This window comes from Anomaloglossus baeobatrachus, chromosome 4 (genome assembly GCF_048569485.1).
Source record: "Anomaloglossus baeobatrachus isolate aAnoBae1 chromosome 4, aAnoBae1.hap1, whole genome shotgun sequence".
Lineage (NCBI taxonomy): Eukaryota > Metazoa > Chordata > Amphibia > Anura > Aromobatidae > Anomaloglossus > Anomaloglossus baeobatrachus.
The window spans coordinates 579,797,952-579,824,729 of record NC_134356.1 but is presented as its reverse complement, the minus strand read 5'-3'; the positions used below and the strand labels follow the sequence as shown (position 1 = coordinate 579,824,729).

The window sequence follows — 26,778 nt, the reverse complement described above, 5'->3', positions numbered from 1 at the left end:
ATCCCAATATGTAGTAGGTGTAATAATAATGTGCCACCCTGTGCCAGCAGCCGCCGCTGCTCGGATCCAGACCTCCTAAGGGGGGTGGCTCGAGGGTCTCCGGACCCGGGGGGCTCGCGGGCACGCCGAATAAAAAGGGGGACGTAGATGTACGGGCTAGGCTGTATTAAGTTCGTGACGCCACCCACGGTGTGTGGTGAGGTGGGACACCACCGCTGCTGTTATGGGGCACCCGGGGAGGTGTAGCGGCAGCTGGATGTTAACCCCTCCATGGGTAGGGATGGTTGCCCCGGGGCCCAGTGTCCTTGTGCAGGGTATAGCAACAACAGGGGAACGTTTTGGTTACTCACAGTAAATGACACACATGAGTCTTTGGTAAACCAAGGTGCTGGTGGCCGGCCGCTGCGGCCAGTTGCATTCAGGGTACCCCCCACTCAGGCTGGTGGTCTCTGTCCTTTTCCTCTGCACTGTTTTGTGTATGGTGGACTGCCTGGTCTGGAACTCAGGAGTCCGCTCCCAGCTGGATGTGGCCTAAGGAGCCGTGCCCGCAGACGCTGGCCTATGGGATCAATGGGCCCTGGCGGTGACTTCTTATCCCTATCGGTGGGCTGTTGTCTTCTATGAGGGTGGGACAGGACCTCTAGTCATGGCCTCAATCGGTTAATTAACCAGGCCGCTTGTTTCCGGTCCTGGCTTCAGGGTCCGAGTACCCCCCTTTGTGGTCCGGTTTCTGGGTCGGTTCCCTGTGTCAGTACCGGCGGGCTACAACCCTGTCCTGGTCCACCTCGGTTCTGCCGAGCCGTCTTCCCATCTCCTGCTGACAGAGACCACCATCTGCCTCCTAGCGAGTGGCACCAGGGCTTCAACCCTGGCACCGTTCAACTTGAACCTCCTCTGTTGGAGCTACACCTAGCACTGAAGCTTAACTTAGACTGACTGCTTGTTTTCCCACCCCAGGCTGTCTAGACCCCTGGTTGGGCTTGTCCAACCACCTGGTCCCACCCACTGGTGTGTCTGTCTTTCCCTAGGGGAGGTGACTAAGGTTTCAGGTCGGCTGTGTGTTTCCTAGTGAAGGAAGGGTGTTGTGTAGGGGCCTATCTGTGACTACCTGGTTTTGCCAGGGTGTCACAATAATATTAGCAAATACCTCCAATTTGAAATGTAGTATAGTTCTCCTTATAAACTATGTCGCTTACCTCATGTGGAGGGCATTACAGCTTAGGTGTCTATGGTTACCACCACTCACATAACCATGGAAACCTAAGCCACTGTAATGTCCTGCACATGAAGTAAGTGACATAGCTAATCAGAAGAACATTACTACATTTCTAATTGAAGGTATTTGCTAATATTATTACTACACCTACTACATTTTGGGATAGAATCTTGGAAATAGGAATACCCCTTATCTGAAACTAGTCAACATTTGTATGGTCCATATATGACGTTTCCTGCAAATTATGGTGTTCATGCTGCTCTAGGCACTTTTAAGTTGTCACACCACTTACTTTTACGTCAGACTAAAGGCCCCATTACCCGCAACGACATCGCTAACGAGATGTCGTTGGGTCACGGAATTCGTGATGCACATCCGGCCTCGTTAGCGACGTCATTGTGTGTGACACGTACGAGCGACCGCTAACGATGCAAAATACTCACCAAATCGTTGATTGTTGACACGTCATCCACTTCCCAAATGTCGTTGCTGCTTTTGGACGCAGGTTGTTTGTCGTTCCTGAGGCAGCACACATCGCTACGTGTGACACCCCAGGAACGACGAACAACACTGTATCTGTGTCCTCCGGCAACGAGGTGGGCGTGTCTTTCATGCGGCTGCTCTTCGCCCCTCCGCTTCTATTGGACGCCTGCCATGTGACGTCGCTGTGACTCCGCATGAACCGCCCACTTAGAAAGAGAGGCTGTTCGCCGCCCACAGCGACGTCGGTTGGAAGGTAAGTCCGTGTGACAGGTATTAGCGATATTGTGCGCCACGGGCAGCGATTTGCCCGTGATGCACAAACGACGGGAGCGGGTGCTTTCACTAGCGACATCGCTAGTGATGTCGCTGGGTGTAAAGCGCCCTTAAGTGTATGTGCACACAACATCTTTGTTTAGATGGATCTGCTCTGTAACCTGCCTGAAAAAGCACTTCATAAACTGTAAAAAGACTGGATGTATGCTCTGCAGTGTAAAAATGACTTGCTGATCATATGCTCAGTCTTTTGAGCTTCTTTTAATCGCTGTCATCCCAGAAGGAAGCCTCTTCTAAAGATGATACACAAGAAAGCCTGCAAACAGTTTGCTGAAGACAAGCAGACTAAGGACATTGATTACTGGAACCTGTGGTCTGAGGAGATCATGATAAACCTTCTCTGGATGTAGACGGCAGAGAAAAATTGATGGAAGGTTGCAATGCAGGATTGCCTGTACGGTGGATAAGTAGTCGCAATCAAGCTCCAAAGATATTCATGCTGTCCTGCAGGCTCAGGTGAATCAGTGTCAGTGCAAGCTATTCGTCCACATTTGTTTGAAATGAAGTGCTATGGCAGGAGACCCAGGAGGACCCCACTGCTGACACAGAGACCTTAAAAAAAGCTAGACTATAGTTTGCCAAAATATACGTGAGTAAGCCAAACTCCTTCTCTGAAAGTTTTTTGTGGAGAGATGACCCCAAGATAGAGCTTTTGGTCAAGCTTTGACTGTATGCACGGCATCACATGAAATCTGAAGATTACCAAAGGATTTTGAAGTGACCAGCAACGAATCCGGATTTTAATCCCATTGAACACCTGTGGAGAGATATTAAAATTGCTGTTGGGAGAAGACACCCTTCAAATATGTGAGACCTGGAGCAGATTGCAAAAGAAGAGTGGTCCAGAATTCCAGTTGAGAGGTGTAAGAAGCTTGTTGATGGTTATGGGAAATGATTGATTGCAGTTATTTATTCCAAAGAGTGTACAGCCAAATATTAAGTGGAGGGTGCCAACAATTTTGGCCTGCCCATTTTTGGTGTTTTGTGTGAAATTATGCCCAATTTGCCTTTTTTCTCATTTTTTTTGTGTTGTTCTAATACACACAAAGGAAATAAACGCGAGCATAACTAAACATGGGTAATTTTGTGGGAGAAATACCGGTACTTCATTTTTTTGGAACATCATTTCATGATATTATATTTATCTAAGATAATGGATCATGCCCTGTAATTTATGCCTAAAAAAAGCCTACTACATTCAGATTGTTATCATAAAAATAAATCTATGGGACACTTATAGATCTAGACAACATATATGGCAGTAACAGCCAGCTGATGGGTAAATCCTGGGCATTAATGTCTTACTATGACTTAATATTACACGACATATTGAGTTAATCTTTTTTTTCTTGCTATTTTTACAGGATTCTCAGCAATAATAAGATTACTATTTTGAAGAATGGCTCATTTTATGGACTTCTGGACCTGGAGAGGCTGTAAGTAATAGACTGTAACTTTAAAATCTCATAAATGGTATTTAGAGTTAACAACGCATAAGCCAGCAGGACACAGAGTTTCCTCACTGTGTGATTCATTTTCATTCAATGTTCTTATTTATATTTAGGTATGGCTGGATATACTGTACAAGCAGCTTAGTTTATGTTATAGGGTAGAAAATGTTTTGGAGATGTATAGAAAATTTTTAATTGTGATATGTACTGTAAATAGGGAAACCATCACAGAAGGCCACCTCTTAGGGAAGACCATCTCCTCATCCAAACCAGATTTACTGTTAACAAATTTTCAGTAGTTTCAATATGCATATTGTCAATTTTCTTTTTAATGCAATGTTGTGCTGGTTACATTGCAGACTATTTTTTTACTTTGTGCACTATGCTACAATTTCAGTTAATACTTTGTACTACAATGATGAGTTGTGCCCAGTGACCATACATACACTGCTCAATACAGAGACAAACAGATGGATAAATTAGATAGATAGATAGATAGATAGATAGATAGATAGATAGATAGATAGATAGATAGGACCCTGGTCAAGCGGCCATGTCGACAGTTCATAGATGCTGGATCAGAGCTCTGTGAACCTTCAACTACCTGCTTGTATCTTCAGCACCTCTTCTGATTAGTAGGCGCATCTCTGATAGATAATGAAAGGCAGAAAGTTAGATAGATAGATAGATAGATAGAAAGAGCTCTAGTCAAGCGGTCATGTCCGCAGTCCATAGATGCTTGATCAGAGCTCTGTGAACCATCTCCTACCTGTTTTCTCATCAACTCTTCTGACTTTTAGCCAAATCGCCAATAGATAGATAGAGAGATAGATAGATAGATAGATAGATAGGACCCTAGTCAAGCGGCCATGTGGGCAGTTCATAGATGCTGAATCAGAGCTCTATGAACCTTTTCCTACCTGTGTGTATCCTCATCACCTCTTCTGATTTTTAGGTGCATCGCCAATAGATAGATAGATAGATAGATAGATAGGACTCAAGTCAAGCGGCCATGTCGGCAGTCCATAGATGCTGGATCAGATCTCTGTAAACCTTAAACTATCTGCCTGTATCCTTAGCACTTCTGATTTTGTAGGCACATTACAAATAGATAGATAGATAGATAGATAGATAGATAGATAGGACCCTAGTAAAGCGGCCATGTCGGAAGTCCATAGATGCTGGATCAAAGCTCTGTGAACCGTATTCTACTTGTACCCTCATCACCTCTTCTGGTTTTTAGGCGCATCGCAGATAGATAGATAGATAGATAGATAGATAAATAGATAGATAGATAGGACTCTAGTTAACCAGCCATGTCGGCAGTCCATAGATGCTGGATCAGAGCTCTGTGAGCCTTAAACTACCTGCCTGTATCCTTAGCATTTTTTCTGATTAGTAGGCGTATCGTCAAAGATAGTGATAGAGAGAGAGATAGATAGATAGATAGATAGGTAGATAGATAGGAGCCTACTCAAGCACCAATGTCGGAAGTCCACAGATGCTTGACCAGAGCTCTGTGAACCTTTTCCTACCTGCCTGTATCCTCCTAACCTCTTCTGATTAGTAGGCGCATCTCTAAAGCTGGTGTCACACTAAGCGACAGCGACAACGACGTCGCTGTTACGTCACCATTTTCGGTGACGTAACAGCGACCTTGTAAGTCGCTGTTATGATCGCTGCTTAGCTGTCAAACAGCAGAAGCAGCGATCATAACGTCGCTGTGCTACATGTGCAGAGAGCAGGAAGCCGCGCTTAGCGCTGGCTCCTTGCTCTCCTAGGTACAGTACACATCGGGTTAATTAACCCGATGTGTGCTGCAGCTACATGTCACAGTGCAGAGAGCAAGGAGCCGCGCGCACTGCTTAGCGCTGGCTCCTTGCTCTCCTTGCTACAGTATACATCGGGTTAATTACCCGATGTGTACTGCAGCCACATGTCACAGTGCAGGAGCCGGCGCTGGCAGCAAGAGCGGAGGCTGGTAACCAGCGTAAACATCGGGTAACCAGGGAAAGGTCTTCCCTTGGTTACCCGATGTTTACGCTGGTTACAGCTTACCGCAGCTGCCAGTGCCGGCTCCTGATCGCTTCATTTCGTCGCTCTCTCGCTGTCACACACAGCGATGTGTGTGTCACAGCGGGAGAGTGACGACCAAAAAATGAAGCTGGACATTCAGCAACGACCGGCGACCTCACAGCAGGGGCCAGGTCGTTGCTGGATGTCACACACAGCGACAGCGACGGGACGTCGCTGCAACGTCACAGAAAATGGTGACGTAGCAGCGACGTCGTTGTCGTCGTCGTTATGTGTGACACCAGCTTTATAGGGTGAAGACAGTGATAATTGTGAATGGAGAAAAAGGTTGTGTGGTTCCTAAACTCTCTGTAGACCACTTTGGCCATTTTTGGAACTGTCGCGTCCATATACTAAGCACAGCCTGTGGGAAACTGAACTCTAGGACCAAGGAGAAAGCATTATAAATGATGGAAAGATCAGGCTGGACATTAGGGCTTGAGAAAATGGCCAGTAATACACTTGACATCTTGCCAGTATTTCTACCACTCTTTGCACTATGAAGAAACAGTTTCAAACATTTGTAGAAGCCATAAATCTCCCTACATCTATAAACACCACAACTGTCTGCCTCACATAGAATACCCTCATTTTTTTCCCGATGTGTTTGGTATTATTAATAGGATTTTTGGGGACAGGATTCTAAATGCTGATTGCAGTCCTGAAAAGCGGATTTTTTTCCAATTGCGCTCTTTTAACTCTTCCTCGAGGGGTAGCACTTGTTAACACTGAACTATTCATTCACCCTGTAAATGTGGCTTCTCATGGTAAGCCTGAGAACGTGATGGAGGACCTGCATGATGTTGCACAGAATTCTGGAATCTCCACACACGGAGTGAATTGTTTGTGTCATCAGTGAGTGCACTGTACTGCCTGCTGGGGCTCCAGAACAGAGCCCTCTTATCTGCCAGCAATAGGAATCTTTATAGCCTAACCGCCTGTAATGAGCCTGAGATTTATAGCAGAGCTGCGGGTTACATGTATTTATGCAAAAATTGGGGAAAGCAGAAGGCTTATTTTGTCCCTCAGACCTAGAGGGAGCGCGGTTATAGGTTCCAGCTGCGAGATCAGGGGGCGGGAAGGGTAATTTTGTTTGATGTATGAAGTGAAGTGTCTAAGGGATAGCATGCCAAAAGTCCGCCATAATCACACAGGGCTCTATTAAGCTACAAACAGTCCTGCAGTGGCTTCAGAAATATATTTTTAAAAATTCTGAAGTTGAGAAAATATCGAATACCGTTGCAAAGAGTTTAAAGATGTGTTCTCCATTCATGTCTCCAATAGTCACTGCACTTCCAGACAGCTTGATAGATAATGTGATAAATAAGCGATCTGCAAATCACGTAATTTAAAAAAATTGTTGTCTTACCGTTAAAAAACCACCTCAATGTATCAGCCACCAGGCGCCTCCCCTCTGTATAACCCTCTGTCCACTGCCTGCTGTTTTATGGCATCGGTATTTACTTGCGTAGATGCCAAGATGGATTACAGAAAGTCGGAACAAGTCCTTATCTCACTGCTCCTGCTCTCCTGTCTGACAAACTACATAAAGGTAGAAGAGAGAAGAGGGCTGTGATGGTTGGATATGGAGGGAGGTGTATCTTTCTGTACAGATTCCTATTTTAAGCTTGGTTCACAGTCCATTATTTGTACTGCTTTTGTGTACATTGTATTGTTTGTAAGTAATCACCCCCTATAGTGCAAGGTTATACACCCCCTATAGTGCAAGGTTATAGCCTCTTGAGGCGCTTCCATCCCTGGGTGTGGGAGGAGGTGGGCCTAGAGTCCACCTACTGTAACATTTTTGCTTATCTGGGGCATAGGCAGTGTGTTTGAGAACTTCAAGAGTGAAGCAGGAAGATTGATCCTCTGGGAGAAACTGGCTTCTGAGAGAGACCTGGATATTTATCGGTTACCGGACTATATTTGTGTTACTGGACTAATTTTACTCTCTGTTTTGTGGATTATTTTATGGACCATTTGATTTGCTTGGAATAAATGCTCTTTGGATTGTACTGCCATCTCTCGCTCTGTTGATTGTGTGATATGGGAGAAGGACCCCGTGACAAGGGCCTTCAAGGAAGGCAAGCCATTGGACAATGACAGGTGCAATGTGTGCTGGGACGTGAGGGAAAGGAGGTTTCAGCACTTTTAGAATGCTGATAAAGAGGGCTCAAAAGAGTGGATGGCAAGGACAGATCATGAGAATCAGGAGAGTTCCATATTAGACTGGTATGTGCACTAAAAGAAGTGTTAACCTGATGTGGAGGATGAGCGCTGTAAGGCCATGCTTTTATGCAATTCTTGTGTATATAAGGACAGACTCTGTGACGTGCGTGGTGCATTATGGCAAAATTTTGTGCTATTACATTAACCACACCCTCAGGACATGTCTTCAGTGCTCCTGTTTGCTCTCTTCAGTGCTCCACTTTGCCCTCAAGCTGTCTTCTCAGCGCTCCTCTCCGCTCTCAGGCTGTGTCTTCAGCACGCCTCCCTGTCCTCAAGCCGTCTTCTCAGTGCTTTACTCTGTTTCAGGTCGTCTCCTCAGTGCTGCTTTCTACCTTCAGGTCCTTTCCTCAGCCCTCTGATCTGCCTTCAGGCCCTCTCTTCAGCGCTCCTTTCTGCTCTCAGGCCATCTCCTCAGCGCCCCTCTCTGTCTTCCAACCGTCTTCTCAGTGCTTCATTCTTCTCTCAGGCCATCTCCTCAGCGCTCCTCTTTGCTTCCAGGCCCTATCGTCAGTGCTCTTCTCTGCCCTCAGGCCCTCTCTTCAGTGCTCCTCTCTACTCTCAGGCCGTCTCCTCAGCGCTCCTCTTTGCCCCAGGCCCTATCGTCAGTGCTCTTCTCTACCCTCAGGCCCTCTCTTCAGTGCTCCTCTCTACTCTCAGGTCGTCTCCTCAGCGCTCCTCTTTTTTCTCAAGCCGTCTTTGCTCTGCTCTCAGGCCGTCTCCTGTCAACTCTCGCACCCTAACTGCAGTGCTCCTCTCTGCTCTCAGGCAGTCTCTTTAGTGCTGCTCTGTGTCCTCAAGCAGTCTTCTCAGCGCTTTGCTCTGCACAATCACAGGTCTTAAGGCCCTGTCACACACAGAGATAAATCTGCAGCAGATCTGTGGTTGCAGTGAAATTGTGGACAATCAGTGCCAGGTTTGTGGCTGTGTACAAATGGAACAATATGTCCACAATTTCACTGCAACCACAGATCTGCCAAAGATTTATCTCTGTGTGTGACAGGGCCTTTAGATATAGCATGTAGCAGATCTCAGAAAGCTGCCCCCACCCACACCAGGCTCTCTGTGTACATTGTCTATAGACAGTGAGCTTCTTCACAGAGGAGGGGCGGAGTCAGATGACTTGGCTGATCGCAGCTAGTTTCAGCAGTTAAATTGTCCTAGTAATAAAACTGTTGCTGTAAGTAAACATCCCACACAAGTTAACAAATGACACATCATTTAAATCAGTGTTTCAGCCCCTATCTCCTAGTTGTCTTCAGATTACATAGCAAAAATCTGCTGACAGATTCCCTCTAAAAGGGATTGTCTTCATAGTTAACTCTTTAAACGTTTTTCTCCTTTCAACTTCCTGTGCCATGCTGATATTGCGCTGCACTAAAGATAAGAAGAGTATTGAAATAGCAAGTATTCGACACCAGTAGGTATTAAATGGAACTCTTACATGTATAGTTAATGTGAGAATAGCAACATGTGTTAATAAAACTTAACTTTTAATTGGGTTATATTAAAAATACAGTATAAAGTGCAAATAGTGATCCACACACCAATTTAAAACCTGAAAATGATGAGGCCAATCAAGGAATAAAGCACCATCACTTTCATATCATAACACAGGTAGACAAAAGGGCAATCTACCCTATGTATCAACACCCATCTAAATATCGTCAGCTATAGGGATGTCGCGGGCGGGGAGGAGGGTGTCAGCACACTACGCTCGCCCCCTTCTGCTCGGGTCCGGCGGCCGCTGCTCAGTGGTGGCTCGAGCCGTAGGCCGGATCCCGGGGGTTTCTCGAGCGGCACTCCTCGCCCGTGAGTGAAAGGGGGGTTGTTGGGTGTGGGGATGATTGTTGTCCGTGACGCCACCCACGGTTGTGGTGATTGCACCACCGCTGCTCAATGCGGGGATCCCGGGGATGGTGATGCGGAGCAGCCAGGTGTTGTGTTGCCCCTCCGTGGGCAGGGGTTGGTGATCCCGGGGCCCGGTGAAGGTTTGTGAGGTGCGGGGCCTGGTGGGCGCAGGGACGCGGGGGCAGCGTGGTGCCTTGCGGCACTGTGGTACTCACTCAGCCTGAGACGTGGACACAGTTTTACGGTAAACCAAACGGCTGGTAGGACGGTCCCACAGACGGCTGCACCTGCACTCCCGGTAGGTGACGGTGATGTCCCTCTTCCTTGCACCTATGGTTGACTTGTGGTAGCGGTGGATTCCCTCCGGTTACCCGCTCCCCGGCTTCAATCTGGGCCGGAGGAGCCCTACACTTTGCCTGCAGGCGCTGGCCCTGAGAAACTGGTGCCGTGGCGGTGGCGGTGTCTCTCCGATTCGGGTTGGGCTGTTGCCTTCAATCGGGACTTGGTTGTTGGGGGTTCTACGTCCCCTTCACTGACGGATTCGGCAAATTTGGCGACTCCTAGCCTTGCCGGGGTCCGAGAGGCCCCTGCCCTGGTGCTGACTGTCCTTCGGAACACTGCTCCAGACCACCGGGCACACAGCCAACGGGGTCTTTCCAGGAACTTCCAAACGGTCCCACTCCAGACAGTCACCGCCGTCGCTGACCTTGCTGATCTGGCCCTACACAAAGCTGGACCCTTTAGGCTTTCCTTCCTTCTTGTCACCTCACTCGCTTTTCTCCTTTTCACTTTTCTACTTGCACTGCTTGTTTACTCTTCCACTTAACTCCTCACTCTTGCCCTGCCTGGGCTAATCTCGTTCCTCCTTCATGTCCCTCCTGGACTCAACTGCCTGGTTTCTCCCGCCTCCAGAGCTGTGTCCTCCTTGGTGGGCGGAGCCAACCGCCTGGCCCACCCCCTGGTGTGAATCATCAGCCTCTGGAGGAAGGCAACAAGGATTTGTAGTTTAGCTGTGATGTGCCTACCTGGGGTGTGGGGTGTGGTGGTGTTGTGACCTGTGACCCCTGGCTTGCCCAGGGCGTCACAGGGACACTGGGTAAATATGGCCTACGAAAAAGAGGCTTGCAAGCAGCCCAGAATACTACATAGCAATTGGCGATATTTGAGCAAAAACTAGCTGCCTAGTAATAAAAACACAACCTATATATCAACAGGCAGATGGACACCTCAATAGATGTATATATATTGTTAAATGGGGTATCCACTAGTTGGTGACTCCAAGTGGATCCAATATACACAAAGAAGAATCCTGTCTGTAAATAGGCTATAGACAACAGTTGCTAAATAGTGTAATAGACACAAAAGAAAAAGGAGTGGTCTCACCCAATTCCTATGTCCTGTTCAGGGGTCAGATTTCTCTTGTGTTATCGAGATCCATATGTCAAGTTGACGGAAGAAGTGACTTGGTCGCTAACCCTGTCAGGGATAAAGCTGACCCTTTTTCACAGTAAACTCCCGCCCTGACAAGGGCAGTCCACAGCTGGCCCTGTTGTGGCTAGCCCTATTATCCAGACCAAGTGCCTCCCGACGCGTTTCACATCATATCCATGCTCATCAGGGGAGGAATATGGCACTTGAAAATGGCGGTGATGGCTCAATGCAGAGCTCAACCCTGTATGGCCTGGTATCCGAGCCATCGGTGAGCCATCACCGCCATTTTCAAGTGCCATATTCCTCCCCTGATGAGCATGGATATGATGTGAAACGCGTCGGGAGGCACTTGGTCTGGATAATAGGGCTAGCCACAACAGGGCCAGCTGTGGACTGCCCTTGTCAGGGCGGGAGTTTACTGTGAAAAAGGGTCAGTTTTATCCCTGACAGGGTTAGCGACCAAGTCACTTCTTCCGTCAACTTGACATATGGATCTCGATAACACAGGAGAAATCTGACCCCTGAACAGGACATAGGAATTGGGTGAGACCACTCCTTTTTCTTTTGTGTCTATTACACTATTAAGCAACTGTTGTCTATAGCCTATTTACAGACAGGATTCTTCTTTGTGTATATTGGATCCACTTGGAGTCACCAACTAGTGGATACCCAATTTAACAATATATATACATCTATTGAGGTGTCCATCTGCCTGTTGATATATAGGTTGTGTTTTTATTACTAGGCAGCTAGTTTTTGCTCAAATATCGCCAATTGCTATGTAGTATTCTGGGCTGCTTGCAAGCCTCTTTTTCGTAGGCCATATTTACCCAGTGTCCCTATAGCTGACGATATTTAGATGGGTGTTGATACATAGGGTAGATTGCCCTTTTGTCTACCTGTCAGGGCTGTATTTTGCCTTCGTGCTGCCCTAGGCACTTTAAGTGGTCGCGCCCCTTAGTGACAACGTAAAACTGAGTTTTCGCACTTGACATCTGTTTAAGGCAGATCTACTTTGTAAAACACTTTAAAAAGTATAAATGAGAAACAAAGGGCACTAACCCCCCCCCCAATGGGGATCACCACGGGCACATCAAAACATAGCATGAGTATAAAATATTCCCACCACACCGTCCCCCCTTATATACTGTGACTGTGACACTGTCCCCACTTATATACTGTGACTGTCACACTGCCCCTAATAAACTACACACTGCCCTCCCTTATAAATTATATCCACCACACCTTCCTCAATTATGAAATATGATCTGCACATTGTCCTCACATCATGCTGCCCCCTCCTCACAATGTCCCATGCATGCTGCCCCCTCCTCACAATGTCCCATGCATGCTGCCCCCTCCTCACAGTGTCCCATGCATGCTGCCCCCTTCTCACAGTGTCCCATGCATGCTGCCCCCTCCTCACAGTGTCCCATGCATGCTGCCCCCTTCTCACAGTGTCCCATGCATGCTGCCCCCTCCTCACAGTGTCCCATGCATGCTGCCCCCTCCTCACAGTGTCCCATGCATGCTGCTCCATCCTCACAGTGTCCCATGCATGCTGATCCCTCCTCACAATGTCCCATGCATGCTGCCCCCTCCTCACAATGTCCCATGCATGCTGCCCCCTCCTCACAGTGTCCCATGCATGCTGCTCCATCTTCACAGTGTCCCATGCATGCTGCTCCATCCTCACAGTGTCCCATGCATGCTGCTCCATCCTCACAGGGTTCCATGCATGCTGCTCCCTCCTCACAGGGTCCCATGCATGCTGCTCCCTCCTCACAGGGTCCCATGCATGCTGCCCCCTCCTCACAGGGTCCCATGCATGCTGCTCCATCCTCACAGTGTCCCATGCATGCTGCTCCATCCTCACAGTGTCCCATGCATGCTGCTCCCTCCTCACAGTGTCCCATGCATGCTGCTCCATCCTCACAGTGTCCCATGCATGCTGCTCCCTCCTCACAGTGTACCATGCATGCTGCTCCCTCCTCACAGTGTCCCATGCATGCTGATCCCTCCTCACAGTGTCCCATGCATGCTGCCCCCTCCTCACAGGGTCCCATGCATGCTGCTCCCTCCTCACAGGGTCCCATGCATGCTGCCCCCTCCTCACAGGGTCCCATGCATGCTGCTCCCTCCTCACAGGGTCCCATGCATGCTGCTCCCTCCTCACAGGGTCCCATGCATGCTGCTCCCTCCTCACAGGGTCCCATGCATGCTGCTCCCTCCTCACAGGGTCCCATGCATGCTGCCCCCTCCTCACAGTGTCCCATGCATGCTGCCCTCTCCTCAGTGTCCCATGCATGCTGCTCCCTCCTCACAGTGTCCCATGCATGCTGTCCCCTCCTCACAGTGTCCCATGCATGCTGCCCCCTCCTCACAGTGTCCCATGCATGCTGCTCCATCCTCACAGTGTCCCATGCATGCTGCCCCCTCCTCACAGTGTCCAATGCATGCTGCCCCCTCCTCACAGTGTCCCATGCATGCTGCTCCATCCTCACAATGTCCCATGCATGCTGCCCCCTCCTCACACTGTCCCATGCATACTGCCCCCTCCTCACAATGTCCCATGCATGCTGCCCCCTCCTCACAATGTCCCATGCATGCTGCCCCCTCCTCACAGTGTCCCATGCATGCTGCCCCCTCCTCACAATGTCCCATGCATACTGCCCCCTCCTCACAATGTCCCATGCATGCTGCCCCCTCCTCACAATGTCCCATGCATGCTGCCCCCTCCTCACAATGTCCCATGCATGCTGCCCCCTCCTCACAATGTCCCATGCATGCTGCCCCCTCCTCACAATGTCCCATGCATGCTGCCCCCTCCTCACAGTGTCCCATGCATGCTGCCCCTCTCCATGAGCTCCTAATGCTGCCTTACTCTTTTCCATAATGACACCTCCATGCTGCCCCATTCATCATACTAAGACCACCACACTAGCGCTTGTGCTGAGACCCCACCCCCCACACACACACACTACCCCACTCTTGATATTGACTCCCCTACATCGATTTTGTCATTGCACTATCCCTCAACCCTTGTCCTCTGTCTCTAGCATTAGCCCCTCTCTCCCATTCCCCCAGCAGCAGCCTCTCTCCCCCAGCCTCCCCCAGCATCAGCCTCTCTCTCCCGCAGCCTCCCCCAGCATCATCCTCTCTCTCCCCCAGCCTCCCCCAGCATCAGCCTCTCTCTCCCCCAGCCTCCCCCAGCCTCAGCCTCTCTCTCCCCCAGCCTCAGCCTCTCTCTCCCCCAGCATCCCCCAGCCTCAGCCTCTCTCTCCCCCAGCCTCCCCCAGCCTCAGCCTCTCTCTCCCCCAGCCTCAGCCTCTCTCTCCCCCAGCCTCAGCCTCTCTCTCCCCCAGCCTCCCCCAGCCTCAGCCTCTCTCTCCCCCAGCCTCCCCCAGCCTCAGCCTCTCTCTCCCCCAGCATCATCCTCTCTCTCCCGCAGCCTCCCCCAGCATCAGCCTCTCTCTCCCGCAGCCTCCCCCAGCATCATCCTCTCTCTCCCGCAGCCTCCCCCAGCATCATCCTCTCTCTCCCGCAGCCTCCCCCAGCATCAGCCTCTCTCTCCCCCAGCCTCCCCCAGCCTCAGCCTCTCTCTTCCCCAGCCTCCCCCAGCCTCAGCCTCTCTCCCCCCCAGCCTCCCCCAGCCTCAGCCTCTCTCCCCCCCAGCCTCCCCCAGCCTCAGCCTCTCTCCCCCCAGCCTCCCCCAGCCTCAGCCTCTCTCCCCCCAGCCTCCCCCAGCCTCAGCCTCTCTCCCCCCAGCCTCCCCCAGCCTCAGCCTCTCTCCCCCCAGCCTCCCCCAGCCTCAGCCTCTCTCCCCCCAGCCTCAGCCTCTCTCTCCCCCCAGCCTCCCCCCCAGCCTCAGCCTCTCTCTCCCCCCAGCCTCCCCCCCAGCCTCAGCCTCTCTCTCCCCCCAGCCTCAGCCTCTCTCTCCCCCCAGCCTCCCCCCCAGCCTCCCCCCCCAGCCTCAGCCTCTCTCCCCCCAGCCTCCCCCCCAGCCTCAGCCTCTCTCCCCCCAGCCTCCCCCCCAGCCTCAGCCTCTCTCCCCCCAGCCTCCCCCCCAGCCTCAGCCTCTCTCTCCCCCCAGCCTCCCCCCCAGCCTCAGCCTCTCTCTCCCCCCAGCCTCAGCCTCTCTCTCCCCCCAGCCTCCCCCCCAGCCTCAGCCTCTCTCTCCCCCCAGCCTCCCCCCAGCCTCAGCCTCTCTCTCCCCCCAGCCACAGCCTCTCTCTCCCCCCAGCCTCCCCCCCAGCCTCAGCCTCTCTCCCCCCAGCCTCAGCCTCTCTCTCTTCCCAGCCTCCCCCCCCAGCCTCAGCCTCTCTCCCCCCAGCCTCCCCCCCAGCCTCAGCCTCTCTCCCCCCAGCCTCCCCCCCAGCCTCAGCCTCTCTCCCCCCAGCCTCAGCCTCTCTCTCTTCCCAGCCTCCCCCCCAGCCTCAGCCTCTCTCCCCCCAGCCTCAGCCTCTCTCTCTTCCCAGCCTCCCCCCCAGCCTCAGCCTCTCTCTTTCCAGCCTCCCCCCAGCCTCTCTCTTTTCCCAGCCTCCCCCCCAGCCTCAGCCTCTCTCTTCCCAGCCTCCCCCCCCAGCCTCAGCCTCTCTCTTCCCAGCCTCCCCCCAGCCTCAGCCTCTCTTTTCCCAGCCTCCCCCCAGCCTCTCTCTTTTCCCAGCCTCCCCCCAGCCTCTCTCTTTTCCCAGCCTCCCCCAGCCTCTCTCTTTTCCCAGCCTCCCCCCAGCCTCTCTCTTTTCCCAGCCTCCCCCAGCCTCTCTCTTTTCCCAGCCTCCCCCCAGCCTCTCTCTTTTCCCAGCCTCCCCCCAGCCTCTCTCTTTTCCCAGCCTCCCCCCAGCCTCTCTCTTTTCCCAGCCTCCCCCCAGCCTCTCTCTTTTCCCAGCCTCCCCCCAGCCTCTCTCTCTTCCCAGCCTCCCCCCCAGCCTCTCTCTCTTCCCAGCCTCCCCCCCAGCCTCTCTCTCTTCCCAGCCTCCCCCCCCCAGCCTCAGCCTCTCTCTTCCCAGCCTCCCCCCAGCCTCTCTCTTTTCCCAGCCTCCCCCCAGCCTCTCTCTTTTCCCAGCCTCCGCCCAGCCTCTCTCTTTTCCCAGCCTCCCCCCAGCCTCTCTCTTTTCCCAGCCTCCCCCCAGCCTCTCTTTTCCCAGCCTCCCCCCCAGCCTCTCTCTCTTCCCAGCCTCCCCCCCAGCCTCAGCCTCTCTCTTCCCAGCCTCCCCCCAGCCTCTCTCTTTTCCCAGCCTCCCCCCAGCCTCTCTCTTTTCCCAGCCTCCCCCCAGCCTCTCTCTTTTCCCAGCCTCCCCCCAGCCTCTCTCTTTTCCCAGCCTCTCTCTTTTCCCAGCCTCCCCCCAGACAAAAAGAGGCATCGCAACGATCATCAACTAACCTGTAAGGTGCCCATACATTCTAGGCTCTGCCTTACGCATACCTGCTCCGGTGCCTGCTGCCCTGCTCTGCTATTATCCTCTTCTGGCTGGCTCCAGCTGCGTCCTCCTCCGCGGCGTGTGTTGTCTGCAGAATTGGACGCTGCAGCACGGGGCAGTGAGCTGATTGGCGCGCCCGCGCGCCTCTGACCCGGAAGTGCAGACGATGGAACTTCCGGGGTTAATCAGCTCACTATGCCTGGCGCCCTCCGTGTATTTAAAGAGACAGAAGTGCGCCTTTCCTCTCCCTCTCAACCCCCCCCTCCCCCCCGAGAACACAGCGAAGTGCAACGGAGGGAGGGGCGGGGGGCGGGGATGTAAAAAAAAAAAAAAAAAAATTTATATATATTTTTTTTTTTTTGCTGCCAGAAAGTGCCGCCCCCCCGCAACGTGCCGCCCTAGGCACGGGACCACGGGTGCCTAGTGGCAAATACGGCCCTGCTACCTGTGTTACGATATGAAAGTGATGGTGCTTTATTCCTTGATTGGCCTCATCATTTTCAGGTTTTAAATTGGTGTGTGGATCACTATTTGCACTTTATACTGTATTTTTAATATAACCCAATTAAAAGTTAAGTTTTATTAACACATGTTGCTATTCTCTCAAAGATAAGAAGAGCTGTCAGAGGGGGAAAGACGGCAGTGAGGAACATTTAGCAGACCGCCTTTGACATTGCGACAGAGACCCAAAACTGGGACAGTAATAGCCATAATTTTTATCATTTTTATATAACCTTTACTATATGAGGACTTACTTCTTTGATAAATGAGCTGTAGTTTTTTTAAATGCCATTTTACAAGACAAATATGTAAGCGTGTTATTCCTATTACATTCACTTTATTGTTCAGGGTGTTACGCTTACAGGGATACTAAATATGTCCATGGTATTTACTTTTTTTTTCTTCATTTTTTAAGTGCATTAAGAAGTGTGATTAATTTAATCTTTAGATTATTACTATTATTATTGCGCAATTTATTCCATGGCGCTTTACATGTGAAAGGGGTATAGATAATAGGTAGAAGTACAATAATCATGAATAATACAAGGCACAGACAGGTACAGGAGGAGAGAGGTCCCTGCCCGCGAGGGCTCACAGACTACAAGGGATAGGTGAGGATACAGTAGGTGAGAGTAGTTTTAGTTAGTAATTTTATCTGACAAAAATCTATGACTTTTATTTTACCATTAATATATAGGCATGTAGATATATACAGGTATATAGAGATGTACATGTAGATAGCAATATAGCTCTATATACCTGTACAAAGTGCCTGTAAAGAAGAAGTATACCATTTATATATTCTAGCAAAGAAAATTCTCCTATTCTTGGCAGTGCAGTCTCTGCCATGCTCGAGGCTGTCAGTTTGACTCCCAGTAGATACTACACGTCAAAAAAAGTAAATAATTATTTTATTGATTATTATATTATATGAACACAAACAGATGCCAGAACATCTTCCCCAAGGTCCTATGTCGGAGTAGAAGGAACTGAATAGTCACAGCAACGTCCTCAGTAGCAGACACGCATTGAGCTTGCATGACCAAGAGACATAGAAATATTCTTGCACTGCCACTGAGTGATACTGCAGACTGCTTTTCCTTAAGATATAGAGTTGTGATTGGTACATAACCCTGACCTCCCGGGACAGAGGAGCAACTCTTCCAAATCAGGACTGTCCTACTGGATCTAGGACAATTGGGAGGTATGGTAAACTACAGTTAGCTGTCAAGGTATACTGCCAAGAAATCAGAAGATGAGTCCCATTGGGGTCAGTGTATATGACAATGTACGTACTACAGTGTAGGATATGTTGGTGCTATATAAGAAACTTGCATAATTTAGCATTCCATCAATGTAATCTTCCAATAGGTCACATTGATATGGCAGAAAATCCCTTTTGAGTAGATCCTGCTCATGCACTCCACATAATTGAATTTTGTGCCATTTACTAATTGCACAGATATTTGTGGCAAGAATTATTAACTTTTATTTATTTTTACAGCTTATAATGGTTACAGCGTTTTTTCAGAGACGTCTGCCAAGCACATTGTGCACTGTACAGGTCATTACGCAACGCTTATGACAGGAAAGGGGTTAAGATGTAGCAGCCAGACTCGTCTTCTTCTCACCAGGACCTCATTATTTCTTAAGTGGCACCAGATCCTTAGGTACCACTGGAGTGGGGCTTGGCAAGGGTTAAGTGGAGGCGTTTAATTTAGAAACTGTGAAACCTCAATAAAGAAGAGAAGACAAGCACGCTACTGGTGCAGCCAGCACCAACCCGAGGCCTGTCGTCGGCGTGCTACCGTATTCTTTAATACACAGCATGCAGTCAGCTTGATGGTATGGAAACTGCCTGGAAGTCATCCCAGAGACTCCAGCATCATTAAAACCACTTGTGAGAGGAGACTCAGGCCCGAGGCACTGGGAGCGTGCACGTTACCATTTTATTTATAAGGATTTATTAGGATCCGCTCTGTGGTCAAGGACATCTGTGGTAAAGAGGTCAAAGACCTTAGTGTCGCTGGCCCATGATGCCCTTCCCCACAATAGACTATATAAAGGGATGGAGCCAGGGTAATCTGAATTTTGGGACTTCTAAGCTATAAATATAAATTGGTTTCGGGTTTAGCTTCTTGTCATTCCAGCTCTTAACTCTTTCCGCTGTCATCTTGTAATCTTCCAAGTCTGCTTTACAGATGTAGGATTTTTCATTTCCAGCCAATGCTTGGAGATCATTTGAAGATTTCACAATCTCAGTTTTGCCTTAATATCTACTGTGTTTCCCCCAAACTAAGACAGAGTTTTATATTATTTTTTGTCTCTAAAAATGCACTAGGGCTTATTTTCAGGGGATGTCTTATATTTTTCTTTGAACAACAATCCACAGTTAAGCAGGCTTTACACGCTACGATATATCAAAGGATATGTCGTTGGGGTCACGTCGCAAGTGACGCACATCCGGCATCGTTTGACATATCGTAGCGTGTGACAGCTACGAACGAGTGTGAACAAGCAAAAATACTCACCTTATCGTTGCTCGTTGACAAGTCGCTCATTTTCTAAAAATCGAACGTCCGGTTGTTCATTGTTCCCAAGGCAGCACACGTCGCTCCGTGTGACACCCCGGGAACGATGAACACAGCTTACCTGCTTCCCGCCGGCAATGTGGAAGGAAGGAGGTGGGCAGGATGTTTACGTCCCGCTCATCTCCGCCCCTCCATTTCTATTGGCCGGCCGCTGTGACATCGCTGTAACGCAGAACGTCCCTCCCCCTTCAGGAAGAGGATGTTCGCCGCCCACAGCGAGATCGTTTGGAAAGTAAGTACGTGTGACAGGGGGTTACGACTTTGTGCGACACGGGCAAGAAATTGCCTGTGCCGCACAAACGATGGGGGCGGGTACGATTGCAAATGTGATTGCACGAGAAATTGCAGCATGTAAAGCAGGCTTTATTCTTGAACAAAAAAAATTAACGTTTATTCAACAATGGAACATCAACATTTTGTGTAAATCCTATTACTGGTTTAGATGCACATTTTCTTATCTGATCTGCTTTTCTCATGGTGCAGAACCAGTTTTATAGTGGTGGGGACATACCATATTTATCAAGGTTTAAATTACCTGCTTAAATTTACTATACTCTATGTATTGCTTAGTTTACCCCAAAAAGAAAGCAGACACCATCTAAAAGAATTGAACTTACCAGACCGCAAACAATTAGGGGTACTTTGCACGCTGCGACATCGCTACTGCGATATTGTCGGGGTCAAATCGAAACTGACGCACATCCGGCACCGGTAACGACGTCGCAACGTGTAAGGCCTAGAAGCACCGATAAACGATCGCAATACCGTCAAAAATCGGTGATCTGTGTAGCGTCGGTCATTTTCATAATGTCGCACCAATAGGAGATACGATGTTGTTCCTCGTTCCTGCGGCAGCACACATCGCTGTGTGTGAAGTCGCAGGAGCGAGGAACATCTCCTTACCTGCCTCCACCGGCTATGCGGAAGGAAGGAGGTGGGCGGGATGTTTACGTTTATATATATATATATATATATATATATATATATATATATATATACAGTTCTGGCAAAAATTAAGAGACCACTGCAACATTTTCAGTTTTACTGATTTTCCTCTTTATAGGTATATTTTTGAGTACAATGTAGATTGTTCTTTTATTTACTTATTTGTCAAACTTGTATGCCGTCCTTCTCCAAAGACTCAGAGCGGCTCACAACATTCATTTTATATAGCTCTGTTAAACACACATTGGCAACACGTTTCCCCAGTGGGGCTCACAATCTAAATTTCCTATCTGTATGTCTGTGGGGTGTATGAGGAACCCAGAGAACCTGGAGGAAACCCACGCAAACACAGGGAGAACATACAAACTCCTTGCAGATGTTGTCCTTGGTGGGAATTGAACCCAGGACCCCAGCGCTGCTAGACTGCAGTGCTAACCACTGAGCCACCATGCCATGGGGGAAACTTGAGTATATTTTTAAAAAGTTGCATACAATGAATTGGCCACAAACATATGGCTTGTAAAATACACAACTGCAATGTCAGAGAACAAAACATAACGAAGCCTGCGCAAAGTCTCAGGCAGGAAAGCCAGGTTACTGAGACCAGAGTGACCCATCAGTCATAGATGTAGGCCGCCGATGGACTGGGAAAGGGAGAAAAGCAGGAGACTTATCAGGGCAGTGCAATTTAAATGCAGGAATTTTCTAAATCTTCCAAAAGAAATTACAAGCATAAAGAGAATCTGCCAGTAGGATCAACCTACCTAAGCTGTCTATATGGACATGCAATTCATAGGAAGCTGATAAACTGATACCTTGATCTATGTGATCCACTGCTTAATTCCAGAGAAATCTACATTTTTCTTGTATGTAAATAAGCCGTTAAAATCTATGGGCCGGACACTGATCTCCTTGAGAATCTGCCTCCAGAGCTTATTTTAAATAAAATGGGGTGTTACCAGTGTGAAACATGTATATCAGGAGCTGACTGTCAGTCATTACATGTCTCACATTGGTAACATGCCCGTTAATATAAGCACAGGAGACAGATTTTCGGGGAGATCTATGTTCGACCCATAAATCTTAACAACTGATTTACATGTTATGAAAAATGTAGATTTCTCTGTAATAAGACATTAGATTGGAGATATCTAGGTATCAATTTATTCAACTTTCTATGATCTGCATGTCCATATAGACAGTTTAGAAGGGTTGATCCTACTGACAGATTCCCTTTAAGGGCATTTACACATATGGTATTAGGGGTGACAGGTTCACTTTAAACAATAGGTTTTTTGATGATACCTTCCCTTTAATCAGAGAAGTAACAGGGGATTTTATGCATATGAAAGATCGGTCGGACTGATAGACCTTCACACCATTTCACAAATATAGGTCCATGACTCTAAAGATCGGACTGATAGACCTTCACTCCATTTCACAAATATAGGTCCATGACTCTAAAGATCGGACTGATAGACCTTCACTCCATTTCACAAATATAGGTCCATGACTCTAAAGATCGGACTGATAGACCTTCACTCCATTTCACAAATATAGGTCCATGACTCTAAAGATTGGACTGATGGACCTTCACTCCATTTCACAAATATAGGCCCGTGTCTGTAAAGATTAGACTGATAGACCTTCCGTGTCTGTAAAGATCGGACTGATAGACCTTCACACCATTTCACAAATATAGGCCCGTGTCTGTAAAGATCGGACTGATAGACCTTCACTCCATTTCACAAATATAGGCCCGTGTCTGTAAAGATCGGACTGATAGACCTTCACACCATTTTACAAATATAGATCCGTGTCTTTAAAGATCAGGCTGATAGACCTTTTACCATTTTACAAATATAGGTCCAAGTTCACAGGATGCAGGGGAAGGAGGTGAATAAGCTGTTTTAGGCATTTAAGGAAATATAAAGACAAACAGTGGTTGGAGAAATCATCCTTGAGGGATGTGAAAATCTCTAGGGCCTGAGATGTTTCGCTGGTCCAGAAGGGAAGTGACATAATGAAGAATACATCCCAACACTTCACTACACATCCTCCCTCTGCTCTTGGGTCACTGTCTGTTTATTCTGTTCTGTGTGATTTGACTTCACTGCCTGGACTGAAATTGTTTCTGGGCGATGTGGTTTTATTTAGCTCTGCTCTCTCAAGGGACACTTTTGGGAGGTCTTCAGCTATAACCAATCTTCCAATTTATTCTTCTTTGTGAAGATGTGGAACATTTTTGAGATATCACACACAATAAAGTAATTCTGCAGTTCGGCTACTATTACTCTACATTTACATTTATGCCTTCACTGCTGTCTCCTTCGGGGGCTTCCATTTGAGACCAGAATTTATAATTCTACACAGCCATGAAGTACAATTAGGTGATCCAAAGGTTTCAATTTTGGACTTTTTTCCAGCAGTGTCTGTTTTTTAAGCTGGATACAATACTGGAATAGACTAAGCTACTGTATCCAGGACTGTTGGATTCTGCTGGAATAAAACATCAAAAGGGGTAAAAAAGTTTCCAAATTGGAACTCCATTTGCCTCATTGTACTTCATGGTTCTGTTGGGGTTTTCTCTGATTGCCTTTATTCTGAGCTTCTGCAAGAGGCACAACTCATGTAAGTGACTTGGCACATACATTTTGATTCACCAGCTTTCTGCTCTTTTGGGCAGAGGCAGGGCAGATCAAAGTATTGTAGTGCTCCTGCGCGGGACCGGTGAGTGTGTATGAAGTAGGATGCATCATGCACACAGGCTTCAGAAGGAGGACAAAGATGGCCGAAAGAGGATGTGATGGCACCGGCCAACGGAGATGCCCACATGGCCCAACTTCATTGCAGCGCGACCGTTAGGTAAGTATTATAAAGTGTTTTTTACATTCTACACAGCGGCCTGGGCTGGTAGTGGCCACAGCCTATAGGCCGAAAAACCGGTGACAGATTCCCTTTAAAATTAATCTTCAGGAGTGCACTGCTCTCCTCCTCTTCCTGCTTGCCGGTGGGGCGGTGTGCTCCTGACTGATTGACAGTTGAGACTGTCATCATTATTGTGCTGCTGGCTCGAACTGTGCTCTCAACAGAGGCAGCTTTGTCTCTGCAGCATCGGAGGAGCACAGTACCACTAAAGCAATCTCCAAGGTAAACCAGTGGCTAGAATTGTCTGCCAGTGGCTTGCCTTTGTTACCTCTCTTCATTCACAGCTCATGAAGCCTCAACCATTCATATGTATGTGTCGCGGGCGGAGGAGGGTACGCCGCGCTCTCCCACTGCTCGGGTCCGGCTGCCGCGGCTGCTGCGGCCTGCTGCTGCTCGGTGGCTCGAGCGATGGGCCGGATCCCGGGGACTCGAGCGGCGCTCCTCGCCCGTGAGTGAAAGGGGATTGGGATTTGGGATAGTTTATTGTCCGTGACGCCACCCACGGTTGTGGTGATTAAGTGGACACCACCGCTGCTCTGTCTGGGGAGCCCGGGAGTGGTGGTATGGAGCAGCCAGTTGTTGGTTTGCCCCTCCGTGGGTAGGGGTGTTGGTGATCCCGGGGCCCAGTGATGGGGTTGGTATGGTGGACAGGCGGGTATGGGGCCTGTGGAGGTGCAGGGGCGCAGGGGCAGCGCTGTGCCGCACGGCACGGAGGTACTCTCTCAGCCAGTAAACACGACACAGTTCTCGGTAAACAAACGGCTGGTTGGACGGGTACCTCGGACGGTTACGGTGCTGCGGTTCCCTGCAGTTAGCGGTGACGGTCTCTTCCCTGCACCCATGTAAAGTCTCTTGGTAGCGATGGGTCCCCACCGGTTACCCACTCCTCGGCTTCAATCTGGGCCGAAGGAGCCCTACTTTGCCCGCAGGCGCTGGCCCTGGGAAACTGGTGCCTTGGTGGTGGCGGTGTCTCCCCTTCACGGTCAGGCTGTTGCCTTCAATCGGGACTTGGTTGTTAGGAGACAGAGGTCCCCTTCACTGACGGATTTAGCAAATTATGGCGACTCCTAGCCTTACCGGGATCCGAAAGGCCCCTGCCCTGGTGCTGACTGTTCTTCGTATACTGCTCCAGTACCGCCGGTCACCACCCGTCCGCGGTCCTTCCAGCAACCTCCAAACAGTCCCCCTGCAGACTATCACCGCTGTCTGCTGACCTTGCTGTCACAGTCCGGGGCACACACCCGGACCAACTTCAGGCTTTACTACTCTCACTTTTCGTCACTTCAGCTTCTCTCCTTTGCTCCTCTACTACTTCACCTCCTTTTCCTTTTACTTCCCTAACTTGACTGTTTACTCCTTCACTTCCCTTGCTTAACTGCCTGATTCTTCCCGCCTCCAGGGCTGTGAACTCCTCGGTGGGCGGAGCCCACCGCCTGGCCCACCCCCCTGGTGTGGACATCAGCCCCTGGAGGAAGGCAACAAGGATTTTAGGTTAGCCTTGGTGTACCTGCAGGGAATGTGGGGGTGCATGTGATGTTGTGACCTGTGACCCCTGGCTTGCCCAGGGCGTCACATATGCTACTGTGAAAATGTGCTCCACTATTGCTAATGCGATCCAGTGTACATCTTGTCTCATGTATGCAGTCCTTGAAAAGCCGTTCGAGGGTGCATACTGTTGTTCGAGATGTGCGCAAGTTGCACATTTGGAAGCCCAGATACTAGATCTAAATGAGCAGCTGGTAACTCTGAGATGCATTAGCAATATGGAAAGGAGTGTGCTGCTCACTGAGCAGCAGCTTGCTGGGTCAGATGTGGGGGAGGATCGTAGTAGGGAGCGGCAGGACAGTGAGGTAGGTAGCTGGGTGACAGTTAGAAAGGGGGGTAAAGGGAAAAGTGCTAGGAAGGCTAGTCCTGAACTGACACACCCCAATAGGTTTGCAAACTTGGCAGATGAGGGGGATGTCACTACAGGGGTAGCATTGCTGCAGCAAGGCATGACCTCTGAACGCCAGAGGAGTGTCTGCTCCAGTAAGGGAAGGAATAGGAGTGCAGGGCAGGCAAGACAGGTACTGGTAGTGGGGGACTCAATTATTAGGGGGACAGATAGGGCAATCTGTCACAAAGACAGGGATCGCCGAACAGTGTGTTGTCTTCCTGGCACATCGCTGATCGGGTTGACAGATTACTGGGAGGGGCTGGGGAGGACCCAGCGGTCATTGTACACATTGGCACAAATGACAAAGTTAGAGGTAGGTGGAAGGTCCTTAAAGATGATTTCAGGGAATTAGGTTGTAAGCTTAAAGCATGGACCTCAAAGGTGGTATTTTCGGAAATACTACCTGTGCCACGAGCCACACCAGAGAGGCAAAGAGAGATCAGGGAGGTGGCTCAGGAATTGGTGTAGGAAAGAGGGTTTTGGGTTCCTGGAGAATTGGGCCGACTTTTCAGTTGGCTACAGATTCTATGCTAGGGATGGGCTGCATCTTAATGGGGAAGGTGCAGCTCTGCTGGGGCAGAAAATGGCTAGAAGGTTGGAGGAGTGTTTAAACTAGGAATGGGGGGCGAGGGTATTCACTTTATAGAAGGGGAATGTAGTGCAGATAGTGACCAGGGCACAAGTAATGAAATTGGGGGTGGTACGGGGGGAAGGGTTAGGACAGTTAATACAGTAAGCAGGAATACAGGTACAGAGTCATACGTAACGTAATGCCTGAAGCCTCACAAATAAGGTGGAGGAATTAGAATTAATATTGTTGGAAGAAAATTATGATATAGTGGGGATATCAGAGACATGGCTGGATGAGAGCTATGACTGGGCTGTTAATTTACAGGGTTATAGCCTATTCAGGAATGACCGTACAAATAAGCGAGGGGGAGGTGTGTGTCTATATGTAAAATCATCCTTAAAACCCATCCTGCGTGACAACATATGTGAGGGTACTGAGAATGTAGAGTCCCTATGGGTGGAGATAAGGGGGGGGAGAATGAATAATAAAATACTGATAGGGGTGTGTTATAAGACGCCAAATATTATGGAAGAGGTAGAGAATCTCCTCATAAAGCAAATTGATAAAGCAGCGAGTCTCGGAGAGGTAATTATTATGGGGGACTTTAACTATCCTGATATAAATTGGGTTACAGAAACTTGCAGTTCCAGCAAAGGAAATAGATTTTTGATAACAATGAAAGATAATTACCTTTCACAAATGGTACAGGACCCCACAAGAGGGGGAGCATTACTAGACCTTGTACTAACCAATAGGCCAGACCGCATATCAAATATACAAGTTGGGGGTTACTTGGGGAATAGTGATCACAAAATAATAAGT

At 49.1% G+C, this 26,778-nt stretch overlaps 1 protein-coding gene across 1 annotated transcript in view; it reads left to right on the top strand.

Annotated features, from left to right (window-relative positions):
• Window positions 1-26,778, top strand: part of ADGRA2 (adhesion G protein-coupled receptor A2) — a 281,780-nt gene that overhangs the window by 149,402 nt on the left and 105,600 nt on the right. The window contains exon 2 of the mRNA XM_075346114.1: window positions 3,397-3,468. Coding sequence (XP_075202229.1) covers window positions 3,397-3,468 — 72 coding nt within the window. The remainder of the gene's footprint in view (window positions 1-3,396; window positions 3,469-26,778) is intronic.